The sequence below is a fragment of the Carlito syrichta genome, unplaced genomic scaffold (assembly GCF_000164805.1).
Source record: "Carlito syrichta isolate Samal-C Ts95f unplaced genomic scaffold, Tarsius_syrichta-2.0.1 Scaffold84630, whole genome shotgun sequence".
NCBI classification, from domain to species: Eukaryota; Metazoa; Chordata; class Mammalia; order Primates; family Tarsiidae; genus Carlito; species Carlito syrichta.
The window spans coordinates 69,988-81,507 of NW_007028726.1; the positions used below are offsets into that span (position 1 = coordinate 69,988).

Below are 11,520 nucleotides of genomic sequence, written 5' to 3' on the forward strand. Positions count from 1 at the left end.
CAGCACATGGTCTAACAGCCAGAAAATTATAGATAAAAATACAGACTTATAAATCACTTTCTTCTTTATCTAAGTAGTAGGGCCTATCAGAGCTTTACATAATTAAGATTGTCGGGAATGAAAACAGAGAAGGCTGAGGACTTCTTTCAAACATGTGTTGAGCACCTGCTGTGTTTTTGATAGAAATTAGACAACTAAAAATGGCCTCATATCAGGGTTCAGTTCAGTTGCATGGAACAGAAAGTTCCACATGATGAGAGCTTAAACAAATAAAGGGTTATGTTTCTATCACATAACTAAAAACCTAAAGGCAAGCAGTTCAGGGCTGGGACTACCTCTCTGTAAAGTCATCAGGAATTTGGGTCCCTTTCAGGTTTGGACTCTGTGTTCACAGGACTTGGCCCTTGTCTTCATACTTAAAAAATGGAAGCTAGAACTCCAGCCTTCATGTCATCATTCCAGGCAGCAAATAGGAGAAAGAGTATGAGTTTGCTGGTTGAGTTAATTGATTTGCTGACCTGAAAGTCCCACCCAAGTTTTCCTTTCATCCTGCTGGCCACTACTGGGCCGTATGCAAGGGAGGCTGGCACGTGAGTGTTGCAGCTGGACATGCTGCTGCCTATTAAAAATGGGAATCTGTCAGTGAGGGAGAAAGGGAGAATAGGTATTGGGTGGACAACCCACAGTTCTGCCTTCTTGGAGTAAATAATTAAGGAAGGTAAAAAGTATTCCAAAGAAACCTGGCACACATTAGGTCTTCTGCAGACCTTAGGTTGAATCCTCTTCCCCAAAAACTAAGCCTGTGACAAGAGCTGGGGAGCAAGTAATTTATGTGCAGGGTGATCCCAGGAAACAGACATGAGGATCCAGAGAGAATAAGATGGGTAAGGAGGAAAAGACAATAAAAAGACATGTTATCAAGGATATTGCAGTAGGTGATGGGGGTTCAATTTCAGGGGGACATCTAGGAAGCACACGAAGCAACAGTCATTGTCCACCTGAAGGACAGGAGACTGGAGAATGTATCTGCCCTGGCTCTCATTGACTGAGGGTTGCCCCTGGGGGCACTCACTCACTCCCTCTCACTTCCAGGCTGAACTTTGTCAGACAAGAAATGTTATACATACACACACACACACACACACACACACACACCAGGGAAGACCCGGGAGCAGAATATGACTAGAGCTCTAAATTTAATTTTTATTTTATTTTATTATAGCGATGTAGGGTACAAGACAGACTTAACTACACAAGTAGGCTGCATGCAGGTAGTTTTTGTGTTGTTCCTCCCCACCCCACCCCACCCCCCACTCCCCAGCCCCAGCAGTGTCCAGCGACTGCCATTTCCTCCCTTGTGCTCATATGATTACTGTTCAGTTCCCACTTACAAGTGACAACATGCGGCATTCAGTTCTTTGTTTCTATGATAGATCACTAACTATGATGGTCTCCAACTCTATTCAATTTGCTGTGACGTAAGGATAACTGGAACTCTTTCATATATATATGAAATATATATATGAAAAATATATGTATACATATATATATGTTCACATATATACATATCTATTTCATATATATACATATATATATATATATATTTTTTTTTTTTTTTTAAGATGAGACTGGGTTCGGTGGCTCAGTCTGTAATTCCAGCACTTTGGGAGGCCGAGGCACATGGATTGCCGGAGCCCGAGGGTTCGAGACCAGCCCAGGAAACTTGGTGAGACCTCATCTCTACAATAAATCAAAAAATGTGCTGGATATGGTAGTGTGCACCTGTAGTTCCGGCTTCTTGGAAAGCTGACACGGAAGGATCACCAGAGCCCAGCAAGTCAACATGGCACTCCAGCCTAGGAGACAGAGTGACACTTCAACTCAAAAAAAAAATGTGGGGTGCAATTTAGTATTAGGTATACCAGTGAACATCGTAGAGTAAAGTCTGGGTCTCCCTCTGTCCCCACTTTATTGCTGGAACTCTTAAAGTAGGCCCCTGGCAGTGAGTTACCTCTGAGCTCACAGGGAACTGTCCAGCAAGCAGCTGCTGAAATCAGAAGTAGGACAGAGATGGGGACACAGACATCAGCAGCTTCCGCCCTCAAGAAAAGTTCAGATTAATAACAAAATCTAATTGTGTTCCAACATGTTCACTGGCCAATGCTGTCCCTTTTTAGTGGATTTGACTTCTAATCTTGCAACATTCTGCATGACTTTTTAAAACCAGCTTTATTGAGATAACATTAACATGCCATAAAATTCACCTGTTTGAAGTGTACAATTCAATGATTTTTAGTATTTCCTTAATAACTAATAGAAATGTTTAATTGCTTTGCATCTGGACATTTGTTGGACATTTTATGTCTTCTTTGGTGAAATGTCTATGCAAATATTGTACTGCCTATTTATTTATTTATTTATTTTTGAAGTGAAATATTTTAGTTTTTTATTTTATTTTATTTTAAAGATGTGAGGTACGATTCAGAATTAGGTATACAAGTGGACATTGTACAGGAAAAGTTTGGGCCTCCCTTTGGTCCCCTCTTTGCCTGGTTTGAGATCAGATACCTTTATTGATGCTATGTACCTCCCCCCCCCCGACCCCCGGCAGTGACCCTCTACTACCAATCCCTTTCTTATGGTGTTTTTTTTATTTTAAAGATGTGGGGTAAATTCAAGATTAGGTATACAAGTGGACATCATACAGGTAAAGTTTGAGCCTCCCTTTTGTCCCCACTTTGCCTGGTTTGAGATCAGGTACCCTAATTGATGTCGTGTCCCCACTCCCACCCCAGCAGTATCCTGCTACTGCCAATCCCTTTCTTATAGCAGTATATGTTCAGGGTCTGCTTATGAGTAAGAACATGGGGTACTTTTGTCCTTCTTTATGACTGCATAATATTCCATTGTGTATATGTACCACATTTTTTTTGTATCTAGTCCAGTTTCTATGGGCAGCACAGTTGGTTCCATGTTTTTGCTATTGTGAATAGTGCTGCGATAAACATGTATGTGCAGCTATCTTTTGTAGAATGATCTGAGTTATTCTGGGTATATTCTCAGAAGGGGAGTTGCTGGGTCATATGGAAGGTAAATTGCTATTTCTTTTAGAAATCACCACACTGTTTTCCATAGAGGTTGAACCGGTTTGCATCCCCACTAGTAGTGTAGAGCCATTCCTTTTCTCCGTATTCTTGTCATACTGCCTACTTTTTTAATAGGGCTATTGTCTTTTGTTGTTAAGTTGTGAATGTTCTGTATACATTGTAGATGCAAGTCCCTTATCAGGTATCTGATTTGCAATTATTTTCCCTCATTCTATGGGTCCTCCTCTCATTTTTTTAAAAATACAAGTTTTTCATTTTGATGAAGTCCAGTGCACGTTTTTTTTTTTCTCTTGTTGCTTGTGCTTTTAAGAGTGAAGAAAGCATGTTGAACCCTATCAGCTTAGCAGCAGGGAAAATGGTAAACTGGTGTATGAAATTTGAAAAAAGCTGTACAAAATAGATGACATTTAAGCTGGATCTTGAAGGATAAGAGGAGTTACCAAGCACAAAATTGAAGCAGAGTGGTTCAGGCATGGAGAGCACCTGGATGGATTATCTCCTAGAACAAGAATCTTCTTGTTACAATTTATTTTAACACATTCAAAACAGACACCATCACACGTGCCAACAACATATGGTGAACACTGACAGAGACTATCACGTCTTGCAATTATTATTAATAAAGCCAATTCATTTATACAAGATTCAATTAAAAAAGAATGCTGCATCTGTGCGACTCCTCCAGGAAAGTGAATGAACACTCTTTAGAGAATGAGCACTCATCAGCAGTGAGGACACCTCGGAGGACACAGGTTTGAAATGTCAGGTCCTATCCACTTTCTCTGAAGGATGCAGGTGACCAGAGAATGGAAGCAGGAAAAGATAGTCCCTGCTCAGCTTATGCCAAACATAGAGCAGAGAAAGGCCTGGGAGATAATGAATGAGCCCTGCTTGTCATCGAGCTTTGCAGGTAAGACTAGGGTCCTTGAAACCACACACTGGATGTGACCCTTGGGGTGTGGAAAAGTCCCCAAAAAGATTAAGATTGTGTTTTCCCTCCCCCTGAAAAAACAGTGGCTTAACATCAGAAATTAAACCGCTCTGTTGAAAAATAAACAGAAGTGGTAGTGTATATTCAGGGCAACTTGAATCTCTGCTCCTAGGAAGAAATATTTTAAAATTTGTTTATTAAGAAAACAAACAAAAGTAGTATTTCTCATGCCCCTCAGTTTCTAGATTGAGATTCATAGCCATGTGCTTTTTTTATTTTAGTAGAAACTGCAAAATGATGAAACTATTTACAAACACTAGAAATGCAAGAGTGGGCTTCCCAATATTCTCTTCTAGATTTGATATCTTTTTAATCCTCATCAGTCTAACTAGGAAAATGGCATTGAAATCTCCTTTTGATTTGCATTTCCCTGATTCCCCAGAAGGTTTAACATCTTTTCATATGTTTATTAGTCATTTGCATTTCCTCTTCAGTGAGTTACTATTTATATCTTTCACTCAATTTTCTATGAGGTAATTTATCTTTTATGTTATTAATGTGAAAGTATTCTCTGTATATGAGAGAGAGTAACCTTCGCCCCGTGGCAAATATTTTTTTCTTGTTTGTCTTTTGACTGTTTGTTTATGGTACTTTTTTTCATATTAAATTTTGGGGTACTCATCCTGCTTGAGAATTTCTCTCTGCCCTAAGCTTTTAGAAGCATCCTAAAATTTTCTTCTATTTTCTTGTGCTTATTTTTTATATTTCAGAGAGAGAGAGAGAGAGATGCACAGGAGACCCAGTGTTTTCTGAGCTTATATGAGTCATGTGCAGAATCAAATCTAACATGAACCAAGTCTTAGACCATACTTCCAAGTATTACATCATGTTAACAGAGCAACTGCTAAATTCTGCTTTTTACATTCTACAGTTTTAAAAAGGGATCAGTTCATGGCCTGTTAGGAACCAGGTAATATAGCAGGAGGTGAGCAGGAGAGCAGAGCTCCGCCTCCTATCAGATCAGTGGCTGCATTAGATTCTCATAGGAGCGCAAACCCTGTTGTGAACTGCGGTGCAAGGGATCTAGGTTACATGCTCCTTATGAGAATCTAATGTCTGATGATCCCTCCACCTCATCACACTGTAGTTCATGGAAAATCTGTCTTCCATGAAACTGGACCTTGATGCCAAAAAGGTTGGGGACCACTGACTTAAAGCATCTCCACCCTCTCCATTAATTAAGAAAGAAGTAGGAATACTCTTTCTTAAGGACTGCTCCCTCTCCTGCATTCTCATAAGCAGCTAGCTCAAATCTCCATCATCCTACCCCTAGATGTCCCTGTCCACTCTGCACATCACCACAGCCCCTCCCTTGCTTCAGGCCACCATCATCTCATCTCGCTGAGTCTTCAAAACACCCTCTGCCTGGGACTCCCTGGCTAATTCATCTTTTCCAATCCATTCTCCCCCTGCAAGTGGGAATCTTTCTAAAATGCAGACCCCCATCACATCCCAGTCTTGCCTAAACCTCTCTCACAGCCTCCACCATCTACACTCCCACATACAGCTGAAGCTGTCCTCAGGATTCAGGCACCTCACACATTTTTTAGAAATCCCTGCAGCCTCACTTCTCAGATTGCATCTCCCAGTTCCATATTGTGACCAGAGCAAATGACTTTCAGTGCTTCAAGAACCCCAAGCTTTCCGAAAGTAGATCTCAACCCTGGCTATGCCCCACACACCTGTCAGAATTGAAAGCACACTTGTCCAGGTTCTGCCTCTGGGGGATTCTGATTCAGGTGGGGTCCCCACGTCCCCATTTTCAAGGCTGCTCTTTGCCTCTAGGGTATAGGCATGTGACACTCTCTGCCTGGAACCCTCTTCTATCTCATTCAGCCCCAGTCTCCAACCCGCCACCCACCCCAAAATGGATTTTTGCCCCTTCTCGAAGTCAAAGCTTAGAAGCTCCCTCCTCCAGGAACTTTCTCTGACAGTCCAGGTATTTACCCTGATCCAAGCATTCATTGCAGTATAATGCAGTTGTCTGACTTCTCTTCTTCCACCCTGGACTCTGAGTTGGGGGAAGCCTGAGACAGCAGCTTTCTAACTCACCAGTATATCCCCTACACCCAGCAGAGACCTGATACATAGCAGATGCTCAAGAAATGTTTGCTAAAACATCACAACAACAAAGGAATGAATGAACAAACAAGTGAACAGATAAGTGCGTGCCTGTGGCAGTTTCCATGACAAACTCAGCCGCTCAAGTCACACCAGCGAGCAGACAAGCAGTGTGCCCTGCAGAGGGCACCGGTCTGCTTCTTACTCTCTCTGCAGAAGCCTGGGGATAGGAACCTGCTGTCAGTCAGAGAGGTACCCAATGCTCAGTGGTCATTTCGCTGCGCTGAAGATTAAGTAGGAGTTGTTTGCCCTTGGTGGATGCATAAAACCTGAGTGTTCTCTCTTCACTTCTAGCGACAGGTGACACATCCCCTGACTTGCTATGAAAGGAACCGTAACTGTAGCAACCAGTGGCAGGCTCTCTGTTTCCAAGTGGAGATGTAAGGAGGGCCAGAGAGAAGGGGTAAGAGGGGGAGAGAGAGAAGCCAGCTGGTAAGAGTATCTGTAAAACTGCTTCGAGAAGTGCAGGAAAGTTCTCCGTATGTCTCCAAGCTACTAACTTTCCCCCTCCTCTCTTCCCCCCCTTTTCCTCTCTGTCTCTTGCTCCCTCCCACTCCCTGCCTCTCTCTTCCTCTCTCTTCCCCTTCCTCCCTCTCTCTCCTTCCCTCCCTCGGTCTCTCTCTCTCTCCATTCCTCTTTTCCTCTCTGTCACTGCCTCTTTCTGTCTCTCTGCCCCTCTCTCTTCTTCTGTCTCTCGCTCCAGCTTGCTCTCCTTCCTTTCCTCTCTCTCTCTGTCTGTCTTTCCCTTCCCCTCTCTTCCCTTTCCTCCCTCTCCATCCCTCCCTCACTTTCTCTCTTCCTCTCTCCCTCCCTCCCTCTTTTCCTCTCTTCCTCTTCCTCCCTCTCTCTCCCTACCTCCCTCTTTTCCTCTGTCTCTCTCCCTACTTCTTTTCCTCTCTGTCTCTTACTCCCTCTCTCTCTCCCTCTCTTCCCCTTCCTCCCTCTCTCCTTGCTCTTTCTCTCTCTCCCTCCCTCTTTTCCTCTCTGTCACTGTCTCTTTCTGACTCTCTGCCTCTCTCTCTTCTCTCCCTCCTCCCCTTTTTCTGTCTCTCATTCCCACTCGCACCTTCCTTTCCTCTTTTTCTCTGTCTCTTTCTCTTTCTGTCTCTTCCTCCCTCTCTCTTCCTCTCTCTTCCCCTCCCTCCCTCTCCTTCCTTCCCTCTTTCTTCCTCCCTCTTTTCCTCTCTCCATCTGTCTCCCTTTCTCTCTCTCTGCCTCCCTCTCTCCTTCTCTCCCTTTCTCTTCCTCTCTGCCTCCCTTCCTTTCTCTTTTTCTGTCTGTCCTCATTCTCATTCTCCTCCTCTCTAGCCGTCTCTCCCTCCTTTCCTCTGTCCCTCTGTCTCTGTGTCTTTCTGTCTCTGTCTCTCTGTCTCTCTCTGTCTCTCTCTCTCTTCCCACCCCCAATTCTTTTATTCTGGGGGAGAACAAAATCTCAGCCTAGACTGGACACACATTCACAAGAAGTATCTAGAGGGAGGTTTTGTCTTTCTGTGAGCCGCAGCAGCTTCCTCCCGGACCCTGCTGGAGCCCCCGCCCGGATCAGCCCGCCTCTTGCCTGACAGCAATGAATGCTTCGTGCTGCCTGCTTCCTGCCCAGCTGATGCTGCCGAATGGCTCAGAGCACCTCGAAGCCCCTTCCTTCAGCAACCAGACCAGCAGCGCATTCTGCGAGCAGGTCTTCATCAAGCCAGAGGTCTTCCTGGCTCTGGGCATCATCAGTCTGCTAGAAAACATCCTGGTGATCCTGGCCGTGGTCCGGAATGGCAACCTGCACTCACCCATGTACTTCTTCCTCTGCAGCCTGGCGGTGGCCGACATGCTGGTGAGTGTGTCCAATGCTCTAGAGACCATCATGATTGCCATCGTCCACAGCGACTACCTGACCTTCGAGGACCAGTTCATCCAGCACATGGACAACGTCTTCGACTCCATGATCTGCATCTCCTTGGTAGCCTCCATCTGCAACCTCCTGGCCATTGCTGTGGACAGGTATGTCACTATCTTCTACGCGCTCCGCTACCATAGCATCATGACGGTGAGGAAGGCCCTCGCCTTGATAGTGGCCATCTGGGTCTGCTGCGGCGTCTGTGGCGTGGTGTTCATCGTCTACTCCGAGAGCAAGATGGTGATCGTGTGCCTCATCACCATGTTCTTTGCCATGATGCTCCTCATGGGCACCCTCTACGTGCACATGTTCCTCTTCGCCCGGCTGCATGTCAAGCGCATCGCGGCGCTGCCCCCGGCCGACGGGGTGGCCCCGCAGCAGCACTCGTGCATGAAGGGGGCCGTCACCATCACCATCCTGCTGGGGGTGTTCATCTTCTGCTGGGCCCCCTTCTTCCTCCACCTGGTCCTCATCATCACCTGCCCCACCAACCCCTACTGTATCTGCTATGCTGCCCACTTCAACACCTACCTGGTCCTCATCATGTGCAACTCTGTCATCGACCCTCTCATCTATGCCTTCCGGAGCCTGGAGCTGCGCAACACCTTCAAGGAGATTCTCTGTGGCTGCAGTGGCGTGAACTTGGGATAGGATGCCGAGGCTGTGGAACCAGCCAGCAGTCCTGTCACCTTTGACCCTCCATCCAGCCAAAGTGTTGGGGAAGAAAAAGAAAAAAATACTTATGAGATATAAAAAGCATGTCAACAACTATGACTGGACTCATCTTTTGTTTTTAAGCTTTCAAAGCCTTTTAAAAGGGAAAATTGGGATGTCATGGGCTCTCTGAAAGGATTCCAGTGTGGGTAAGTCATGCATTATCTGAATTCCCAGTCAGTCACTGGGAGAAATCAAGGACGGCTGCTGTGAGTGCTGTCTGCACACATCCCATACACCCAGAGTTGGTAATGCCTGCCTGCTCATCCACTTCATACTCATGTCATCACCCTTCAAGCCAGCTGAAAGGGTCTCATGAATAGTCAGGGTGCCTCAAATCGCTCACACTCAAACCTGTTACAATTACGACTTCCAGCTGTCAGCTTCACAGATAACTTTGCACTGATTCCATAAGAGACTGAGTTTGTGCTCCGAGGCTCTATTTACAGTGAAATGATCATCCACAATGAAATTGAGTTACTCTATTTACAGTGACATGATAATCTACAATGAACTCTTTGTGAAAGAAACAATGCTATGATGTTTCCCCTCTACTTACCCCCACACCTTCCCCTCCAAAAGTAACATGGGAATGTAACCCACTTCTATTTTTGCTATTATGGTGGTGGTGTTTTTTGTTGTTGTTGCTGTTGGTTTTTATGCATTAAACCTAAGGCAGCCTTCAAGATTTAACAAAAGAGAAAGTGTTTTGGACAATCAGAATATACTTATGTACCTGTATTTTGATACCTTGCTATTTTAAGGTATGAATTAATATTTTTTAAAAATTTGTTTGCTATCATTCCTTTTTTGCCTTTAAAATAACAGAGGGAATCATGGGTGGGAGAGGATATATGCATGTGTGTGTGTGTGTGTGTGTGTGTGTGTGTGTGTGTGTGTGTGTGTGTATCACAAGAAATTGCTTTACTGTAGCTTAAGATCATTTAAGAGACTGTGAAACTGCTGTGTTGTGGCTTTCTTGGGGTTCCTTGTTTTTACTCATAGTAATTGCCTCTCTATCATATGATCCCTTCAACATTATCAATGAAAAAGAGCTCTTTTTAGTTCTTTATTCCTTCTGCTTGACATTGTGTTAAAGCTGGGCACCCTGTTATCGATGTCTGAAACTTGCCAGGCACAGCAATTCATTTCTGGGAGCGCAGGGCCAGATTGACTGACTAGTGCTGACCTTGTCAGATCCTTTCCTGCACTGGACAACTTCGGTTTGTGCCTTCTGACTCTCCTCACTCACAACCCCCATCTCATGGATTTTTACATTAAGCTGTGTCTTTGGGTACAGTTGTGTGTTTTTCTTGTGCTAGAACGTATCGGGGTGGTTTTGGTTTTTGTATTTGAAGATTTTCTGCCAATATAAGCAAAATTATTTGTTTCTTGACTTGGTTGTGATGTTTGGAAATAATAAAAGGCTTCTGTGGTTTCTGAGCGTGTATTACATTGAAATATGCCACCTAGATTCACTTTGGTGACTCCTGCCCACAGTCATCATATGTTACACTGCAATTCAGTGATGACTTTGTAAATGGCACAGAAAGCCCCATTGGTCTCAGGCTAATCTTTCCTAGGGCAATGCCTTTTAGCCAAACTATACAACTCTCCCATTTAGTTTTCATAAACACCAGGCTTGTGATTCCTGGGCCACGGTCACTCCCCATTATTTTACTCCAGACACCAGATAATGGAACTTGTCCATGACCCCTCAGCAAACACATGTAGAGAATGGGAAATCCAATGCTTTAAAATTGTGTTAACAGCTATAGGGATTAGGATGTCCTTTTTCTATGTAAACAAGATAAAAATAACTTACCTCTCACTCTAGTCTATCAGTTTTCATATGATTTCATTTTATCCTGTTAACAAACCCCCAAAATAGGTGAGTCATTTTACAGATGAAGAAATTTAGTCTTGAGGGGAGGAAATGTGGGTGTCCAGGGGTGCCCAGCTAGTTAGGGTTACAGTATCCTGGAGTTGATGTCTTTTTGTACCAATATACTGCTGCCAACAGGTTTCCATAATCAAAACTGAACCCTCTCTCTTCTCTGTACACTTTAGCTTACAATGGCACTTCCAAACGGGATGCCCACAGGAATCACCTGGATCATGTTCAAGTGCAGAATCTGATTCAGCAGATCTGAGGTGGGGACCAAGACAAGCTCCCCGGGAATGTGGTTGCTGGTCTAGGGGCTATGTTTTAAATCGCAAGGGCATAGAGGACTTTCAAATGAGCAAATGAGAAGCCAAAAGTACTCACGTGCAAAGAGTGCTGGCCCCATGCCAGGGACTGTGCTCAGTACTTTACCCTTTGACCCTTGCAATGACCCTACAAGGTAGATACTGTGATTATCCTGAGTTTACAAATGAGGCATCTGAAACAGAGAGGTTAAGGAACTTATCTATGGAAACACAGCCAGCAAGTGAAGAAGGGGAGACTCAAATTCAGGCTGCACAGCCCCCACCCCAAATCAAACCCAGTGTCCAGCAACTCTCAGGGAGACAGTATGGACAATTGAGCTGGGATCAATGACATCAGAGCCATGCACTGCCCAGGACAGAGACTTTGATGCATGTTTCTGAGTCTCACAAAGTCCAGATGTTCCTCACAGAGTTTCCAGAAAGATGCCATAAAAACCAAGAGGCATAATTTGTAATTTAACTTGCTTTAATTTTCCAAAGACTGTAGGCAG

General features: G+C 44.3%; 1 protein-coding gene across 1 annotated transcript; it reads left to right on the plus strand.

Moving 5' to 3' along the window:
• The first annotated feature begins 7,676 nt into the window (after window positions 1-7,676).
• MC3R (melanocortin 3 receptor) lies at window positions 7,677-8,755 on the plus strand. Its single transcript, XM_008056444.1, has one exon. It carries the CDS (start codon window positions 7,784-7,786, stop codon window positions 8,753-8,755), a length of 972 nt encoding a protein of 323 aa, XP_008054635.1. The 5' UTR covers window positions 7,677-7,783.
• Window positions 8,756-11,520: the final 2,765 nt, after the last annotated feature.